The 21,533-nt window shown below is 34.7% G+C and overlaps 2 protein-coding genes across 3 annotated transcripts; one reads left to right on the top strand and one right to left on the bottom strand.

Moving 5' to 3' along the window:
- Positions 1–389: 389 nt before the first annotated feature.
- Positions 390–6,099, top strand: pcyt1bb (phosphate cytidylyltransferase 1B, choline b). The gene is made up of 8 exons (XM_058758736.1): positions 390–596; positions 1,518–1,617; positions 1,696–1,812; positions 2,014–2,165; positions 4,147–4,225; positions 4,310–4,452; positions 4,915–5,103; positions 5,556–6,099. The coding sequence occupies exons 1-8, from the start codon at positions 495–497 to the stop codon at positions 5,751–5,753; spliced, it is 1,080 nt and encodes a 359-aa protein (XP_058614719.1). The 5' UTR covers positions 390–494; the 3' UTR covers positions 5,754–6,099.
- Positions 6,100–6,226: 127 nt separating this feature from the next.
- Positions 6,227–20,708, bottom strand: pdk3b (pyruvate dehydrogenase kinase, isozyme 3b). Of its 2 annotated transcripts, XM_058758733.1 has the most exons (11): positions 20,418–20,708; positions 12,671–12,812; positions 10,187–10,258; positions 9,544–9,728; positions 9,352–9,441; positions 9,199–9,276; positions 9,021–9,097; positions 7,933–8,034; positions 7,725–7,838; positions 7,541–7,654; positions 6,227–7,454 (listed from the first exon to the last, which is right to left on the bottom strand). In XM_058758733.1, the coding sequence occupies exons 1-11, from the start codon at positions 20,518–20,520 to the stop codon at positions 7,311–7,313; spliced, it is 1,221 nt and encodes a 406-aa protein (XP_058614716.1). In that variant the 5' UTR covers positions 20,521–20,708; the 3' UTR covers positions 6,227–7,310. The 2 variants fall into 2 exon arrangements, with proteins under 2 accessions (XP_058614716.1, XP_058614718.1); XM_058758735.1 differs by lacking the exons at positions 12,671–12,812; positions 20,418–20,708 and adding an exon at positions 10,636–10,795.
- Between the last annotated feature and the right edge of the window lie 825 nt (positions 20,709–21,533).

Raw genomic sequence — 21,533 nt, 5'->3', positions numbered from 1 at the left:
CGATACTTGGACGTTTTGCTCCACAACGTGAGTTACACAAACTTATACTGAAAACACAAAATTTTATATGTTTATTTTTTAAAACATATATTTGTAATAAGGGACTGCATAAGAACTCTAGGGTGTGAGTTTGTGCAGTTTAAATTGTACAACAAAACCACATTTATGTTAACCCACAGACCTTGTTTTACTTATAATTAAAAAAAAATGCAAAATCCCATAGGACAATCTGAAGGGAACCCATGGTAATTGAGTCTTCACAAGGATAAATAGAAAGAACACAGAACACAATATTTTTAAAACAATACATTTGATTGGGCCTACAAAGTATTTAAGTCAATGAAAAACCAACCTTTGTTCTTTTGCCTCGTCACAAGGGTCAGTATGACTGGCCAGTTATCAGTACAGGAGTAAAAGCAAAGGCTTGTCACACATTTGGCGAGTGTAGCCAGTGCAAAGCCAAAAGCACGGGACGGTAAACTAAAATCTCTACCATGGTGAACAGGAGGCGAAATGGGTCCCGTGCTAATGGTCGTGCTGGTCGAGGAGGGGTTCAAGCACAGCAAGAGCAGCAACGCAAACGGCCACCAATTAAGGTTAGTTTGAACAACTATCAATTTTATTATTTCAGAATTTTACCGTGCAGCGTCTGTTTGGCTCTGAACTTTCCTGCCCTTTATATGATATTAACTATTAAGAAAGAATATACCTACAGTGATATATGTAAATTTTATATTAAGACATTTAAAAGTATGCATATCTCTACACAACTATCTAACCAAACATTTGCATCACTATGACAGAGAGTTGTTTAATCACCTATGAACGCATTAAAATACACTGAAAACCTATTAGATGGAAATTATTTGAAACAAAAAGAACAGCACGTGGCTTTCCATCATTGGTATTTCTCTTACATAACCTCTGGAGTTTGTTATCTGAGTGCATGGTACAGATTTACAATGCCTATGCCTTCCTCTACTGCAGTCACAGCAATTATTATTTGTTTTATATGCAACTCATACTTCATATCCACCATTTGAGTTATCAAGCAGTGGTGTGGTGCGATTGTAACTGTCTATATCTTTCAGACAGTGGCCCTCTGAGGGCTCCCCTCCTGAACAGCTGATGGTTCAAAGGGCATTTACAACATCATAGATTATTGGGAGTTCATGCACACACTCATTCATGCATGTTTATCGAAAACCAGCATATTTACAAAGTGCTTATGTTCAGTGTCTCTTATCACACTTCAGATAAAAGATAATTGAGAAAACATTCCATTAAACATTTCAACTTTGTTCAAGGAGGTACCAAAAACTCAGTGGACCTTCTGCAATTAAATTTATATATAGCATTTCATTAAAAGATCTGATTACTGCAATTTTTGTAAATCCAGACAGCTTCACCTGTTCTATTCCACACACACAAAAAAAAAAAACAGTTTTGCACAGTGTACATATGCTTGATGCCAATCATTTTCTTGTTATGCATCATAACAGACATTTCTCTCACAGGCTCTTAGAGAACCAGCCATCTTTGCTAAACAATCAGGCAGCGCCTTGGACACCCCACATGACAAAGTAAATTTAGCCCAGGCTCGCCGTGGCACTCCAGGTAAGAGAAACAAATAAGTGTAATTCCAAGAATTTGGTGAATCCAAATTGCAAGTAGGTTTGTTTTGATTTTGTGCAGCTCATCGGCCCGTACGAGTGTATGCCGATGGAATCTTTGACCTCTTCCATTCAGGCCATGCCCGGGCTCTGATGCAGGCCAAGAATTTATTCCCAAACACACAACTGATTGTTGGAGGTGAGTCACACTGGCACATGTACACTCTTGTCCAGTGTTGCAGCAAAACATACACATCTGTGTCATCACCCTCAAAAGTGTCCAAAATTAGAAAAAGCTAAAAGTTTTATTTGTGCTGTGTATGTATGGCATTTATTTATTTTTTCATTATTTTAAACCATGTCTGATGACTGCTACATACCTTGTGTGTCTCTCTTTCAGTATGCAGTGATGCCCTGACGCACAAGTATAAAGGCTATACAGTGATGACAGAGGATGAACGTTACGAAGCCCTTATACACTGTCGTTATGTGGATGAGGTGGTCCGTGACGCTCCCTGGACCCTCACTTCTGAATTCCTGAAAAAACACAGGGTAAATTCATATGTAGTTAAATGTTTTATATATATATATATATATATATATATATATATACACACACACACACACACAACTGGTCAAAAGTTTTTGGACAGTAAGATTTTTAATGTTTTTTTAAAGAATTCTCTTCTGCTCACCAAGCCTGCATTTATTTGATCCAAAATACAACAAAAGCAGGGTAACACTTTAGAATACTGTTCCATCATTAATGAATAACTACATAAGAACACATGAGTAATGCAATATTAGCACTCTAGTAACTACTAGTAACTAACAAGCAACTCTGATTAATGAATTAGTAAGTAATAGTGCTTAGTCGAATGTGGTAGTTCACTATTAGCAAATCAGTAACTATTATTTTTTTCATACCTCCCCAAGAACTACTAAGGACTACTGTATACAGGTTCATAATTAATATCAATAATACATAATGTATAATTCATTCTAAAGTAAAGATCATGGTAACCCACTAGTAATTACTCAAGTATTACCAAATTCTTCAGAAGAAATTACTAATTATTTGGATCAGTGTTCTAAAGTGAAGATCATGATAACTCCCCAGTAATGACTGCAATCATTGTAAACTTTTGAGGTTTTTGTAAAGTATTGAATAGTGATTATTCAGGTGTTATTACATTCTTCTAAAGGAATTAGTCATTTTTTGGATCAGTATTCTAAAGTGAAGATCGTGATAACTCCCTAGTAATTACTGAAGTCATTGTAAACTTTTGAGGTTTTTGTAAGGTCCTGGTTAGTAATTCATTTTGCTAGATTTGGTAACACTTAAATCATTACTAGTGGGTTACCTTGATCTTCATTTTAGAATTAATTATTCATTATGCATAATTCACATTAATTATGAACCTGAATAAGTAGTTCTTAGGAGTTCTCAGGATATATGAAAAAAATAGTAGTTATTGGTTAGCTAATAGTGAACTACCAGTTTCAACTTAGCGCTATTACTTAATAAATCCTTAATCAGAGTTTCTTGTTAGTTAATAGTAGTTACTACAATGTTAATAGTGCATTAGCCATTTGTTCCTGTGTAGTTATTCATTAACGACGGAACAGTATTCTAAAGTATTACTCAAAAGCAGTAATATTGTGAAATATTTTTACTATTTAAAAGAACTGCTTTCTATTTGAATATATTTTTATATATTATTAAAAAGCTGAATTTTTAGCATCATTACTCCAGTCACATGATCCTTCAGAAATCATAGTAATATTCTGATTTGCTGCTCAAAAACATTTCTTCTAATTATTTTTATTATGTTGAAAACAGCTGAGTAGAATTTTTTCAGGTTTCTTTGATGAATAGAAAGTTCAGAAGAACAGCATTTATCTGAAATAGAAATCTTTTAACATTATACATGTCTTTATCATCACTTTTGATCAATTTAATGCATCCTTCCTGAATAAAAGTATTAATTTCTAATTTTAAGTACATTAAATCTATTATTTAACCACAACCATTTTGTGTGCAACCCTTTTATATTTAAAATTCTTTTTAATTTTGACATCCAAGAAATAACTTAATTTGGACTCTTTTACAGCATGATGAGAGGACAACTAAATAATTTAATAATTACAAATCAACATTTTGTCTCAAATAGCAGTTTCTGAATAAAACCTTAATTTAGGCTACATTTGTAACCCTGTTACCAGTGTTATTTTAGTATCTGATATATTATAGTTTTTTAATGAGATTTCATTTTTCATTTTGTTTGTATTTTTATCATGTTTATTTTCTATTTTAATTTTAATTTTAGTTAAAGTAATTTTAAAAATTGCAAATGACATTATAGAAAACAGAACAACTCAGATCAAAATTAATTTGGAGAGAAAAAAGAGGGTTAGGCCCATGGAGAGGCTCATCCAGTAACCAAAAACGACTAGAGGGATCACTGCAAAAAGTGTGGTATCCCTGTGCCATTGTGTCATACCTGTTTATTTATTTTCCTGTTGTCCTCAGATTGACTTTGTGGCACATGATGATATCCCTTACACCTCTGCTGGATCAGAAGACGTCTATAAACATATCAAAGAAGCAGGTAAAGACTGTAATAGCATCCAAAGTGTACATTTATAGAACAGAGTCAAAGACTCAGTAATAAATATGAATTTCTGTTTGTAAGGAATGTTCGTGGCTACTCAAAGAACGGAGGGGATCTCTACCTCTGATCTCATCACACGTATTGTTCGAGACTATGACGTCTACGTCAGGCGTAACCTGCAGAGAGGATACACAGCACGGGAACTCAACGTTGGCTTCATCAAAGTAAGAAAGAAACTGTCTGACTTCAAAAGGCTTGGAATACAATGAAAATGGCATTAACTACTGTTAAAAATAAAGTTTACAAAGGAAGGTTTTTGCAGTGATACTATAGAATAACCATTTTGGGGTCCCAAAAGAACCTTTCAGAGAATAGTTTCTAAAGTGTAAAGAACATTTGAATAATCTAAAGAACATTTTTCACTATATGGAACCTTTTGTCCAGTGAAAAGTTTCCATAGGTGTCAAAGATTCTTCATGGAACCATGCCAATAAAGAACCTTTATTTTTAAGAGTGTATGGTACTTTGGAGCACATCCCAGCTCCCATTTGGTTTTATGATACAGAGAAGAGTTACCAGGACATTTGATGCAAAAAAATTAAATAAAAAAGGCTGGTATGATATGAGGAAGAGGAAATTAAAAGATCATTTACATCTTTAGATGAACTAGCTGTTTTTACTGACAGGAGAAGAAGTACCGTCTACAAGAGCAGGTGGACAGAATGAAGGAGACAGTGAGGACGGTGGAGGAGAAGTCCAAACATTTAGTGCACCGTGTCGAAGAGAAGAGCCATGACCTCATCTACAAATGGGAAGAGAAATCTCGCGAGTTCATCGGAAACTTCCTGGAGTTGTTTGGTCCAGATAAAGCCTGGGTAAATGAAGGACGTTAACAAAGCCGAGGCATTACACGTACCGTGTTATTTTGCATTTCAAATTGAGGTCACACTTTATATTAGGTGGCCTTAACTACTATGTACTTACATCAAAAAATAAGTACAATGTACTTATTGTGTTCATATTGTATTGCAAAACACTTTTGCTGCTATTGAGGTGGGATACGGGTAAGGTTAGGGACAGGTTTGGTGGTATGGGTAGGTTTAAGGGTGGGTTAAGGTGTAAGGGATGGGTCAACAGTGTAATTATAAAATGTAATTACAGATGTAATTACATATAGGTATTTTTTTAAATATATGTACAATGTAAACACATGTATGTACACAATATGTGCATTGTACCAAATTATTAATTTAAATGTAAGTACATAGTAGTTAAGGCCACCTAATATAAAGTGGGACCCAAATTGATGTTCTTTTATGTTCTGTAGCTCATGATCCAGGAGAGGAGTGGCCGTGTTCTCCAGGCTCTGTCTCCCTATCAGTCCCCAAGCACTTCGCCAAGCTCCAGTCCCACCAGAGGACGCTCTACTTCGCCCGTCACCCACTGGCCCCTGCTACGCTTCCGTTCACCACCACCTAAAAGTGCTTCTGTCAGCAGCAGTGAAGGTGACGAAGGGGAAATGTAGATGGATGCTGACTCTCCGACCTCCTGTATGTTTGCACAGACACCCTTACGTTCATAATAATGAACAATGAATAATCATAATCTACAAATGCATGCTGCTCAAAGTCCAAACTGACTTTATAATTCTATAGAAGAAATTTTTCAAAAGCTATAATTTGTATACAGAACTGAACACTTCATAACTTGTCTTTTGACTTAAAGGCCTGTTCACACCAAAAAGGAAAAAGACTGCTAGCTATATTTCACACCAACGCGTGACAACTTTGTTTATTACAAGTGTGCACTGCTTTCTCTATCGTAATTATCATAATAGCTGTGATGTGAACTTCCCTATGCACATAGAATTAGAAAGATTATTAAAACTTAAAAGTTATTGTTATAGTAACTGTCATTGTTGTGAACAAATAAACATACTCGTGAGTATTTTATTAAACACAATGTATTTTGATTGAAATTAAGGGTGTACCATTGACCTAATGTATTAGACTGTTTTAATAAACTGATTAGGGTAATTTAACACGAGCTGAGAAGCACATTGTGAAATACAGCATGATACAATCACATAAGGAACATATTAAATACTAATTATTACATATTTAATATTATGCTTATATGTTCCTTGACAGTTTCCAGACTGATGGATAGATACTGGCAATGACATGTACAGTACAAATATAGGAATATTTTGAAACTAGTACAAAAAACTACATTATAAATGCCTATATTCAGAGGCATGCTTGAAACATTGCTCTCAATACACACATGCAACATAATATTATTGACATATTACTCCACTCACATTCTCTTACAAATGGGCGTTAATCCATAATCCCATTGTGCTTAAACTGGATCCAAAACTCACTTTAAAGTGCTATCAGTGCTTTTGTGTTTCTTAAATTTAAGAATTTAGAAATGCACTGAAATTGAAAATATCTGACCGAAAAATACACTGGGTGGAAACTGAAACTAAAAACCATACGCTGTTATTTCATAAATCTGCCTAAATACTTGAAAAGTATTTTATAGTAAACATAATTTCGCAATAATTTACACATCCATTCAAAAGTTTGGGTTTGTGAATGTTTTTTTGAAAGATGTCTCTTATGCCCAAGACTGCATTTTCATGCAAAGCATTTATTAGAAATAAAAAACATTATTGGAGTCTTTACTGATAATTTTGATCAATTCAATGTGTCCTTTAAAAAAAAAAAAGAAAAAAGTAAATTTACTGGGTGTACTAGTAAAAGTCTTTACTGACCCCAAAACTTAAAAGGTTATAGGCATTAAAAAGATTTTCACCCCAAATAAATTTAGCATACAAAAGCAAAGCAAAAAAAAATCATACAATATTAACAAGCTACTGTATTAATGGTTCTCCACATAACATTTTTCCAACATCCTCCACACTCTCACTAATGTAAAACTATTATTTTCAGACAATTCGAAATGGCAGTAAGCGAGTCCTATAAAGGACTAGAATCAATTTTCCTTATCTGGCAGTATTCTGTAAATGCTTGGCTGCTGTAATTCCATCACTGTTACTGTAGGCACAGTAAAATCATCTGTTGGCTTTATACGTGGATGCATCTCGTGGGTCGCTGCTTGGGTTACTCCAGTCATCAGCCTCAGGACCTGTCTGATAATGTCGCCATGCTGACTTATTGAAGACTGGAAGACGCTCAAAAGACTCACTAGAGACAGCCTGGAGAGAGTGGGAAGAAAACCGTTTCTAGTCGAAGCTAATGGTATTACTAAGTGTCTCACAGACAAAAACGTCAATGCAAATACCTTAAGATGAATTACTGCATCTGTGCCGAAGCCTTCAATCGAGTACAGGCTCAAGTCTCCTTGAAAGTAGCGTGCATAGAGTCTAGAGATTGGCAGTCCATAGCCAAAACCAGCCTGCAGAGACAATATAAACAGGTTGAATCTACGTATACAAACAGATTTATGCTGTCTGAAGGGTAGTTACCAGAGGGACAGCAGTTTGAGATGGATCCAGACGTGGTGTTGGAGCACTGGAATACATGTAATTGAAGAGACGATCAATCTTTCGTAAGGGGACACCACCACCTTTGTCACTAATCTAGACAGACACATAATTAAGAAAGTGTTACTATGAGCTTTTGAAATCGCCATAATTATTCATGTTTTTTTTGCTAAATAGTCTTGTGTGGAACCTTTATTGAGAGATCCTCTTTTCCCAGAGTAACCATTGCTTTCACTGGAGGAAGCCCCTCACTGCTGTTGTCATAGAGCTCCACCGTTGCCCGCATGGAATTCTGCACATGTACACATAATATAGTAACTTACCCAGAAGATGTATAGTAAGTAAAAGGAATAAAATAGCTGACAGAAGTCCACCTAAAACATCATTTGAGAAACATTTCATTGCATTCCACTTTAAAGATCACCTAAAAATATGAAAAAAGTTTTGGAAAAAAGGGTTATTTTACCCTCATGTCATTCCAAACCTGTATACATTTTCATTTTTGGGTGAACTATCCATTTAGCTATCAATGAAAAATACTTTTGTAGCATTTACTATTATTTGACGGTAATTTCTACATATGTTTATATTTAAATAATAAATTAATTAACATAAGTTATGTTATGTATTAAGAATGATTATCACTGTTATTTTAGTATCATTTAGTTACTATTACAGTTTTTACTAATAATTTGAATTAGTTTTTATGTTTCTGTTTTCTGTTTTAATTTTTTGTGTTTGTCATTTACATTTGTTTTTAAATGTCTATATAGTTTTAATTCACTTTATTTGTTTTAGTTTTTGTTATTTTAGTAGATAAAGTTAGCATAAAATAAAAAAATGTCTTTGCAACTAGCTGAAATTAAGTTTTTATTATTATTTTAATATTTTATTTCAGTTATCATATTTATTTCAAGCAACATTTTTTTTAAAAATATTTTAGTATGGTTAATTTTAGTTTTAGTTTACAAACAATCCTGATGATTATTAATTATATACATACTTCTTTTGATGAAAGTACACCTTGAAAAAAAATCTTTGAATAAATAATTAAGTTTTTTCAGTTTCCTTCTAATGTATAATAATTAAACAACAATTAACTATGAATAATTGTTTATTTATAAACCTAGATTATTAAATACTATAAAAATGTGTTGTTTAATTTCTTCATTGTTTGTATCTGATGTATAAATTAATGCTAACGAATTGAACCTTATTGTAAAGTGTTACCCGGTTTTCTCTCTCCTTTTAAATTAGCCAACTCTCTATTTTTCTTGCCTTGAAGAGCTCAAACAGCATGTGGAAAAGATGAGAGGGCACATAGACCACCTGTATAGGCTTCTTTGGAGCTTTGGCTGGCAGACAGAGTGAAACAAAATAGAAAGGCACGGATAGATTAAATGAAAGTATCATTTTGATATGTTATTAAGAACAATAAAACAGATAACAGTCTCACAGTTGAATTCCCCGATCTTCAGTTCAGGAGCTGTCATGTAGTACTGCTCACAGAGCATCTTTGCCGTCTCATATGCATCTGAGGTAAGAGATCAGAATCTTCAGAACCATGTTTATTTTATGTATCTGTGCATTATAAGTACCTTTATCTCACCTCTCACCACCTCAGCAACGTTGCACGCTGGGTCGATGCTTCCGATGTGTTTTGGTTGCGCAAGACAAGCGGCGTCACCAAACAGAAGAGCTGCAACAGAATGGAGAGCTGCTTAGACTCCAGTTCTGAATGATATAAAGACATTCCTTCCGTCAGACTTAATTCATTAACATTTATCGTGATGTCACCCACTGTGCTGGTTGATGAGCATGCGGAAAGAAATGCGGTTGGTGTAGAAGCGGTCAAGAAAGTACTGCACATTGCTGCTGATGAAGGGGTCAAAACCAAACTTCTCTTTGTATTCGATGACACCCTGGGCCATAGTGGGCACCACGTCATTGTGCCTGTTCCGAATCTTAATCAGGATCTCTAGGAAGCTGAAGCCCACAATAAGAAGTTGTTTTGGGATAAAATAGCATTTGAGTAAAAGTAATAGAGCAAACATGCATTTTCTGTTCACCCAAAAACGAAAATTGGTTGAAAATGTACTCACCCTCAGTCCTTTCAAGAAACACACAGCTCTTCGCTTAACAAAATGTTAACTGATGGACTGGAGTCATGTGGATTACTTGTGGATTATTGTGATGCTTTTATCAGCTGTTTGAACTCTAATTATGACGGCACCCATTCACAGCAGAGGATCCCAGATTTACTAGATACTAGATACTAGATTTCGGATCTGTTCCGATGTGGAAACAAACTAATCTACATCTTGGGAGGGCCTGAGGGAAAGCAAATTTTCTTTTTTGGGTGAATTATTTCTTTAATGCTCATCCCTTTAAGCAAAATAAAAGAAAATTATTTTAGACTTTCCCTGGCAAGGTTGCAGACTCACTCATTAAGGGTGCGGGGATCCTCTGAACTTCTTGTCTCGTACTCTAACAGCTCTTCAAAGCTCTGGCTGTACCTGATACAATAAAAATGTTACAAAATATTAAAGTTTGTATTATATAACATAAAAAAACATTACTCTTTTAAACTTTAACTTCCGTTTTGACAATGGTAATTCTGTTATTCCTCTTAGAATCACTAGGTGGCGAATGCGAATCAATTTTTAAATCTAAGCACTGCATGTGACATTCAACACAGCATGTTGGGATTAGCATTCTGATGTACTTTTACTATTTTATCAGTTTACAGTATGTATACTTTGCACAGTATCCTGTGACTATATAAAGGACTTTGACAGTATGCACTAAACATCTAGATAACAGTGGTGGCTAAAATGATTAGAACACCAGTATTTACAACAGCTAAAAATGGTTTTAAATCAGTTATTTATACCTTTTGCTGTAGTGTGTCTGATCTGATCTCATCCTCATCCAGTCTGTCTGGAATGACATGAAGAAACAGAACAAACTGGGACAGAATAAATCCAGAAGAACTGTGGCAACATCTCCAAGATGCTTCATGCGCAAGTGCACCTAGTCTGTCTCAGTTTGTTCTGTTTCTTCATGTCATTCCAGACAGGCTGAATGATGATGAGATCAAATCTCTGTGTGGAGCACCGGCTGCTGTCAGACTCCTGGTGCAAACAAAAATCTCACTGGATTATTACAATTATAGGCAAAATGAATGTTTGGAAATGTAAAATGATATTTCCAGGGGCGTAAATTTCATCTGACAGTAGGGGGGACAATAAACGTAAAATTTCTCAAGAGCAATTTTTGAAGGGGACACAAATAATACAGCCAAAATTGTACTTGCAAGGATAGATATGTGTACATAGCATGGAGACCGTGTTTAAATATGAGTTCATGGTTCACCACGCGGTCATATTATAATTATTATTTTGCGTCATTCATAGTATTTTAGGTTTCGTCTCTTTCGCATTAATTCAACCGCATTAAATCAACTGATCTGCCACTTAACATCATAGTGAACGAAACCCAACACATAGGTCTACAATATTAGCCTAATATCAGTTCACACACAGGCTTTTTTTTTTGTCATGACTAATTTATTAATGATCCAGCATCATCTGTATTAAAGATAAAGAATAATTTCACTCGATGTTTAAAGAGAATAAAATAGCCTTGACAGCCTACTTACACATAACTAACTTGCTCTCTCTCACCGGACTCGTGTGTGTGTGTGTGTGTGTGTGTGTGTGTGTGTGTGGGTGTGTATCAGTAAAGAAGGAAAGCAGGCAGTGGACCAAACCACTGTGAGGAAAGGGAGGGGGGAATCAAAACATTTCTGAACTTAAAACGTTTTTTTGCGTTTATTTTGTTTTACTAATCACACAATTATTTTAAGTATATGTCCATTATATTATTTTCAATACACAGAGTCACTTGTAATGATATTTTTAGGGGGGACAAGCCTCAGATAGGGGGGGTCCTGTCCCCCCCGAGATTTACGCCTATGGATATTTCCTACTGACACACTACAGCAAAAGTTAGAAATAACTGACTTAAAACCATTTTTAGCTGGTGAAAATACTAGTGTTCTAATCATTTTGACCACCACCGTAACTGACTACATTGAATTATTATTATTATTTGTATTTATTTATTTAGCTTTGGATGCTAAGTACTTCAACCCTATGTGTTGTATGTGTTGCATACAACAATTTGTCAACTATGGAATAACCAAGACAAGCCACCCTTATTTAAATAGTGCTTTGTACAATACAGATTGTTTAAAAGCAGCTTCACTGTGCTTAACAGAAAAGTGACAATCAATGATGCAAACTTCATCAAATATGAGGCAAATCCAAATTCTTCTGTAAAGCAGCTCTCACAAGACAATAGTGTCACTATTCTTCTCAAATCAGTTCAGTGTTGGTTCAGATCAGTTCAATAATTGTAAAGTCCATCAATAATGAAACAATTAGAATTAAATGAAGACAGTCTGTCACTGTCATTACTCAGCTCAAGTCAGTTCAATGTTGAATAAATTCAATTCAAAAACAGTGTTGATGTTGCAAAATTCATAAATTATGAAGAAATTCAATTTAGTTATAAAGCAACATACCGAACACAGTCATTATCCAGCTCAAGTTTTGTTCTCATCCTATAGTGTCAGTGTAGTGTCATGGATAATATTACTGAATATTAAGTGTCTTTTGAACTCCAATTACGCAGAACAAAGGTGACAGTGGCAAGGAGCCTAAACTCCATCAGGTGACACAAAATGAGAAGAAAAAAAAAAAGAGAGAGACTACAGGACTCAAGCTTCATTCTACATTTACATTCTGCTACATGACACTTCTTTGAACGCACACATTTCTTCAAAACAATCACTCTGAGCCCTTTACACCAAACCCAGTCACTGTTTACTCACAGCTCACACTCATCACACCTGCCTTCCTCACCAGGACTCGACCAGTTTCACAGACGGCTGGCTCTGAAGATTGGTGGGCAACAAGGTGACTTCCCTCATCGTATTGGCCAACCTCACTGCCAGTTCTTTCTTCAGAAACATGTAGGAGGTTTTTTCACATGCATTTTCCCTGCCTGGTTAAACAAGAAGCAAGAACAAGTTATTCTTTGTTTTCGATGTTGAGCCTGTTGAGTCTATGTATGCATGAGTGTGCACTTCTACAGCAGAATTGCAACTATTGTCAAGTCAAGTCAAGTCACCTTTATTTATATAGCGCTTTTACAATACAGATTGTGTCAAAGCACTTAACAGTATCAAATTGGAGGATAGAGTGTCAGTAATGTATAATGATAAGATTAAACACTCAATTTTCAGTTAAAGGCATTTCATTATTGAATTCAGAGATGTCATTGTCTAGCTCAGTTTAGTTTAAATAGTATCTGTGCAATCAAATCGGCGATAATCGCTAGAAATTAAGTGTCCTCAACTGAGCAAGCCAGAGGCGACAGCGGCAAGGAACCAAAACTCCCTCTGTGACAGAATGGAGATTTTATTGTATACTGCAAAAGATTAGAATGACACAACGAAGTCATTATAAATATAATTAGCTAATAGAAAATGACCATGGCTTACAATTATCAATCGAGGGCACTAAAAAAGAAATGTTACACCTCAAATATTATATATTATACACACTACCAGTCATAATTATTATCATTTCCCATATTTTATAATGAAAATGAAGTCAATAACAGTGAAATAACACAAATGGGTAAGGCTATGTAGTGACAAAAAATCTTAATGTAAGTTATGCACCCACTAACCACTCATGAAAAAAGTTTTTTTTTTTTTAAATAAATGTATGTGGATATATTAAAATTATATAGGCTATTTAAATATTTAGCTTTTTAATAGGTAATTCAGGTTATATATATATATATATATATATACATACACACACACACACACACACACAGAAGGACGGAAATGGGGGGAGTCCGGGGAGTGAATTTCGAGGGGGGACGGCGTTTCATTTCCAACTGGTTAGGTTTATTTGGAAATGAAAGTGATTTCTATATTTTATCCATTCAAAAGATGCCAGTTCTGTATGGAGCGAATTTTGTGCCAATATTCATCAAACAAATCCAGTGTTTTGCAAATAAACACAATCTGCTTTGCAAAGAAAACTTGTCTTTCAAACAAACGCAAACCGATTTGCAAATACAAAACTATTTGAGAGAAAATGCAGAGGTATGGACAAATGTGTATTGTGTGTTACAACTGTGAGACTCATTTGTTATTTTATGAGGAAATGTGACTTGATTTTCTCACAAATGCGTGCAGGCGGATTTTCTCACATGTGTCCAAACAGATTTTCTCACGTGTGCAAACAGATTTTCTCACAAATGCAATCTAAAAACAGCAGATGGCGCTGTTGGTCAATTTACGCTAGTCTCTCGAGGCCCGAAACACCTTTTCAGGGAATACAGCAGACCAACATGAGTGGGAAACAGGTGAGTTTCTGTCTTACTATATCTATAATTAACCATTTAGCCTAGGTGTTTTCACAAAGTGTCCCCACTACAAAGTTAGTGAAATTCACAATAAGTGCTGTAAAGTTGTTAACATGATTGTTTAGTTCAAAAATCAGTAGTGACATGGTTAAACATTTAAGTAGTTAGTCTTTCCTTATAAAAAACTGATCCATTCTCTTTACCTCTTATCCTCTGTTGGATTGCGGGATATATAATATATAGGCTACATATGTTGATACAATTGTTTAACATTCAAAACAATGCAGGGGTATAACAATAAATTGTGTCACAATATATAGTAATTTTAAATGCAAATGTATTATGGATAGCGACAATATTGTGTACCAAAAATGAAAGCTTAGACAATTTAATTTAGTATCAGATATAGTAATTTAATTTATTAATTATTAACAAAAAATAAAATAAAAAAATTGAAAAAAAATCATTATTTAGTGCAATATCTAAAACTTTTTAAATGTTATAACACTGTGCAATTATTTGTGTCAAAAATAATTATGTAATTTTGTAGCTAAGCAAAATGATGAATATTTCTCTTCTGGTGTCACTCTTGTCATGTGAATTGGGGAGAAGTTCACGCTGATATAATACTAAATTCAGCGTTTTAATAAACAGTGGTTTACCAGTATTTCAGAATGATTATAACAATGGAATGATTAGAAAATAATCTTTGGGGTCGAAGGCCGTGGGTTTTGTCACGTTTTCACGATGACCACGAAAATAACTAAAAATACAGATACGAGTATTGCATAGTTTTAAACTGCAAAGGTTCTACTTTTATTTGTGTATTGTCTTAATAACAACAGAACAATGTGCTTTTGTAAAATAAAGAAAACAAACAGGGTGCGTTCTCTGCCGTCTCTGGGAATTTTCTTCACTGGCACATTAATAAAACAACCTGAATCTCAGTGAAAATATGCCTCACATACATGATACATATATGTATAGAAAGCTTGACATCTCTAAAATATCTCTAATATCTCTCTTTTAAATAAACCAATTCAAATTGAAAACAAATATTCTCTGATTAGGCCTATATAATCTGTATGAAAGTAAGGAGAGGGACAGTTTCTCCTGTAATGTGATCCCGCCTCACACTGAGCGCTCTGATCGCATGTTAATGATCTGAGATCAACCAGATAAACATGTAGATGCCCCTGTAAAATGTCATCAAAATGTCAAGCTTCATCATAGAATTTAGCCTACTTTCTTTTTCTGTGCGTTGGATGATGGCACGCTACACGGGTGAAGACACACTCTGGACAGCGAGGACTCTTCTCGGAGTGACTTTTTGAAGAGCCACTAATATAATTCCTGACAGTAGCCTTTTATTCTTAACTTCATGAGTTAAAATGTTGCTCGGCCATATATAAAAAGCTAAATATTTTTAGTTGGGCTTTTCCAAACAGGCTATCGTCAGACTAAAATCTTCCAGTATTCAGAGTAAAATATTGGTTGAAATATGAAATATCTCCTTACAGGCCACTTTTAGTTTTAAATGTTGTACAAGGCATGTATATAAACTACTGTATGCTATACAGTATATAAACATAAATATTATAATAAACTATGATATCCCTTACGAAAATTAAAGTTGGTTTTACTATAGTAAAAGTGTGGTAACCATCTATTTTTTTTTTGCATGTTACCATTTCTGTAATGCCAGCTTTTCTGCAAATACCATGGTATTTATTTAGTAAAACCATGGTTAATTTTCGAAAGGGATATCGATGTTTAGATAATATTTCGGTACATTTATATAGTTGAATCACAATAAAGCTCATCTGAACTTAAACTAGTTTGATTATAGTAGCCTATTTGTAATTAGTTTAGCCTACTCCTTTCAGTAGGTTGTCTATGTGTAGTTTTATACTTGTTTAAACTTTTACTGCAGAGGTAGCCTACAACATTTCTCTCCACTGTAGGCTATGTCACATCATATATAGCAGAATGACAATAAATCTTACTTGACCTAATGTAAAAATAAAATTAATTTTTGGTACACAGTTGTCGCTATCCAAAATACATCTGCATTTTAGTATTACAATATATTGTGACAATTTATTGTTATACCTCTGCATTTTTTTGAATGTTAAACAATTATATCAACATATGTAGCCTATATATTCTATATCCTGCGATTCAACAGAGGATAAGAGGTACAGAGAATGGATCAGTTTTTATAGAGAAAGACTGCCTACTTAAATGTTTAGCCATGTCACTACTGATTTTTGAACTAATCAATCATGTTAACAACTTTACAGCACTTTGTAGTGTGGACGCTTTGTGAAAACACCTAGGCTAAATGGTTAATTATAGATATAGCAAGACAGAAACTCACCTTTTTCCCACTCATGTTGGTCTGCTGTATTCCCTGAAAAGGTGTTTCGGGTCTCGAGAGACTAGCGTAAATTGACCAACAGTGCCATCTGCTGTTTTTGGATTGCATTTGTGAGAAAATCTGTTTGGACACATGTGAGAAAATCCGCCTGCACGCATTTGTGAGAAAATCAAGTGACATTTCGTCATAAAAAGGCAAATGAGTCTCACAGTTGTAACACACAATACATATTTGTCCATACCTCTGCATTTTCTCTCAAATAGAGTTTTGTATTTGCAAATCAGTTTGCGTTTGTTTGAAAGTCGAGGTTTTTCTTTGCAAAGCAGATTGTGTTTATTTGCAAAACGCTGGATTTGTTTGATGAATATTGGCACAAAATTCGCTCCATAGTTCTGCACATAAACCTAGCACTTGTGTCTACGGTTTGCTACGCAATGCCGTCTTTTGTGATTGGCCATTATACCAGCAGACTGCAGCCAATAGAAATGCTTCTCTATTGCTGCGTGTGCTCCTCACAGAACAACAGGGCTGCGTTCAGCCCCGAAAAAACGGTGCAAAACGTTTATTAAACGGAAACGGTGATGCGTTGAACAACCTGTTCTGATGAAGCAAGTGTTGCAACTATGGCAGCTGAGAAGGCCATTCTTTGTGTTCTTTTTGAAGAATTTTCAGAGCCTGATGAAATCGGTATAAATATGTGTTTAATACTGCAAAATTACTAAATTCTGCTGTCCAGAATAAAAGAGAACATCCCAATCGAGTGAAGGGATTTGTGGAAACTGTGGTTCCTAATTATTGTGATCCAACATTTGCCTCACATTTCAGGATGAAAAGACAAACATTTCAGATGAAGGATAATCCACTTCTTACCTCCGAGACAGTGTTATGATCAATATGACCTTATTATTTTTATTGTGAGTATTAGCTTATCATTATTGCTGATCACTGTTGTTGTGCTATGATATTGTAATATTTACCATTATGTAATCAGAGGAGCATAGAAACGTTTAATGAAAGTGTCACCCACAATACAATAGCAAAATATATAAATATGTAGTATTTTTATGTTACATTAATCAATGTCTAGCACACCTTCCCAAGGAAAGGATATGGACCAGAAGACATTGCAATTACTAGCTACATGATATTTAGACAGACTTAAAGAAGTTCCAGATCTACTTGTGCTCTTATTATTTCAGTTATTTTTGCCTTTAATGCAAATAAACATGTGCAAACAATATACTTGCTCTTGTTAATTTATTTTGATGTTAATTACATTTAGCTACTTACAAATTCATCTTTATCATGTAACATATGCTATGTTACTATAAAAAAATTACGACAAACATGTCTTCTAATATCTTCTAATATTGTGTATACCGAGCTGCAGCGGACACATATTAGGACCTCACTGCAGAACACAAGATCCAGGGGGTGTGGTTGGATCTAGATCCAACTCCTCCCACCTTACATTTATCTAAACCTACCAGTCTCCACCCCCTGATCCCTAAACCCACCCATCTCCACCCCTAAACCTACCAATCTCTACCCCCTGGATGTGGATCCAACCCCGCCCCCTGGATCTTTTGTTCTGCAGTGAGGGGCTACTGGCTGATTGGGCTGACATTTTTGACACACCCACCAAACAAGAGAAAACTTATCTCAAACCCTGTTGCACACCGTTTCCAGGAAACATGTCGTTCAACCCCGAAACCGTTGCAAAATGTTGAGTCAGTGTGAGCCTGAACGTTCCCCAGATCGTGAAAGCACTAAGCAGACTGCACGTTTTGTCATTAATTATAACAAACGAAGTGTAGAGACGATGTAAATAATAGATTCATTATGCAGTGTAGAGAGCTTCATTAATTAAAACAGGAGAGCAAGCTGACAATGTTGATTGTCCTCTATTTGTTTTTCTTCTCTAGTCACGTTTGATCTCGCGAGTGTCAGTGAGATCTTTTGTCACTGTGAAATCGTTCCTACGATCTTCAAGTGTGTGGTCTTGCGGTCTGTTCTAAAAATCTAGTGTGTTCGTTCAGAGGTTTATAAGGCTAAAAACTGGTTGAACTGTCTTCATGTCTGTGGTCTCCCATGGTTTTAAAATCGTTTAAAAGTTGAAAATCGTCTAGTGTGCAGCCAGCTTAAGACGAGTGACAGCTTTTAATGATTATCAAGGGAGTTTGCAAATGTGAAATTGAATTTATACGACAGTTTTTTAGACATTTTTGATTTTATACAAGTTATATTAAGTGATTTACATTTTAGGAACGCTGTTGTCTGATTGTGCTTTTTTTCGTCAACGAAAATAGTTCCAAACAACATCACAGCTGATCTGTGCATCTCCAAGCAAACACAGCTGTGTTTCGTTTATGAATGAATCTAGTCAATGATTCAATGACCATAAAGAGAGTCACTTCCTTCTTTCCTAAATAAATCAGCCGTTTGAACTAATCGATTGAATAAATGATTCAGTGACAAAGACAGTGACTTACTGCCACCTACTGGCAGTTTCAGTTTAATCTTTAATGTTTAAATTGAGTCATTTAAATCGTTCAATATTTCTATATTCAAAAGTTTATATTTAAAACATTAATCTCATAACATTGTTATTATGAAATGCATTAATGCCACCTCTGAGTCTTGTCAAAAATCTGTAAATATTCCTTAATGCCACATTTGTGCTCTTCTTTGCCGTGCAGAGATAAATTGTTGATGCTGATTTCATTTGACTTGTAACATATTCTTCCAAATTGTATCTTATTATTTTAATTTAATTTATTGTTTAATTAAAATTTTCGATAAAAGTTTATAAATCAGAATTTTCTGGCACAAAAGATGACATAAATTTTAAAAAGTTAGAGGCATTACAAAGGTTAAAAAACCTTGAAGGTGTCAAATATTGCCTTATAAATGGAAGGTTAATTTCTGTCAGTGATCAGAAGGTGTTCCTATTTTATTTTATTTTTTTCACAAGTGCTCCTGAAAAGAAATGTTAGCGGCATAGAATCCTTAATGTTACATTTTAAAAACTAATTGCAAACAGTTATACAAAATGTGAACTATTAAATAAAATCTACAAATCATGCAATACTGTACCACTGAATAAGAAGTGTTTTGAGGTCTTAGCTGCAGGCCAATTAGAGACAATTACTAATCATTCTAATTTTTTAAATCATTCTTTCATTTCACTAATCAATCTTTTTTTTTTTTTTTTTTAAACACAAGAGGTCATTAATGATGCTTACATTATAACGTGCAAATTCACGCACAATGTGTCTTTAATTTGGGTAGAATTGCAGATGCCTGTCTTAATATCCAAGAAGATATAAAATAAGTTTAATGTTACTATAGATTATAAAGGTTTTTATAATTAAATACATCCAAAAGGTCATCTAAAATTACCATTATTACTATTATATATATATATATATATATATATATATATATATATATATATTTATTTTATTTTTACTCTTTTGAGTTACATAAGTTGTGTAATAATGCATTTATTAATACCAAAAGCATGTATTATCCTTTGCAAAACTGGACCAGGTTCATTAAGTTATGACACAGGGTGATATGGAGAGTCTATTTTTATTCAGTTGATGGCAGTGCTGTGCCAACAGAGCTTTAGCTTTCACTTGACCTTAACATTCAAGGTTGATATATCAATAGACATGTTTATTTGTTATAATATTTGTTTATTTTTATATGTGGTGAGAAAAATGTTCTCACAGTAGAAATCACTGAAGGCAGGTTCAGCACGAGAAAATCGTAGCCTACATTAACAAAATAGCTTCTGTTGCATCAGCAGCGGTTCTACTTCACAATATTTCATTACTCACCAAAATCCAGAAATTGCTTGATTGACATCGGTGAGGGAGAGAACCTTGAATAATATTCGATTTTGTGCGTGACATCTTTCAGTAAGTAGTTAAACAGTTTCATGATTAGGAAATAAGTCTATCAACGACCATACAGCTCGAGTACAGCGCTCACTCCCGACTTGAGATGGACTGATGGTCGTATTTCACTCATGCAACACTTCGATTCATTTCGCTTCTATAGCGACAGAGTTGTTTTTGCGCTTGCTCTCAAACTGAATCGTGTGATCCTCATCACGTGACATGACAGCGCGTGCTATCACTTGTAGGGTCGATTACACTGGCTGCCAGATTAGCGGATGGAATGTAATATACTGCTAAGTATCTATTATACGGTGTTCAACAGTCTATCTATGCAATCGCCATTAATAGGTGATCAGTTAATAAAAATAAATCATAGGCTACTTCATTAGTGACCTTGGATTTGAGTTGAAAATAAGACAACACTAAAGAATCAGTAGAGCCTGCAGCTGTTAGAAACAGACATTGCTTACAGTGCTGTTCTATACCGCAGCATGTACTTAATTAATTTATGCTCATAATTTTTCAACATTTTTGTGAACATTTTACAAAGCTGCAAGTTCACTTTATAAACCAACCTGTGATCTAATGAACATACAAATACACATTCAAAATAACATTTTCTGCAGAATAAATAGGCTATTCTATTCAGTTACCAAATTAACACATATCACAGAGAATTATTAGTTAATATTACTAGGAGTTACTAATAAAGGAAATGTTCTGTATTGTAATGTAAGTAGTGGTGGGCCGTTATCGGCGTTAACGTGCTGCGTTAACGTGAGACTCTTATCGGTCGATAAAAAAAATATCGCCGTTAATCTATTCTCAAAGTTGGGTTGGGCTGGGTCTATACTACGCAAGCTATGATGAATTTCACCTTGATATTTTAGCGCGGATGTATACCTAGCCGAATAGCACTGTAGGGGGCGAGAACGAGTCTTCGAACCTGTGTGTATGCGTGGATGCAGCTATGAAGCCGCCGGGTTTGCTTCAGGGAAAATTTATTTTTAAGAAGCTTCCCAATGGAAATCGGCAAGTCATTTCTGTCTCTAT

The sequence above is a fragment of the Onychostoma macrolepis genome, chromosome 21 (genome assembly GCF_012432095.1).
Source record: "Onychostoma macrolepis isolate SWU-2019 chromosome 21, ASM1243209v1, whole genome shotgun sequence".
Classification (NCBI taxonomy): domain Eukaryota; kingdom Metazoa; phylum Chordata; class Actinopteri; order Cypriniformes; family Cyprinidae; genus Onychostoma; species Onychostoma macrolepis.
The sequence above is the reverse complement of the archived record's forward strand: the minus strand, read 5'-3'. Positions and strand labels throughout refer to the sequence as shown.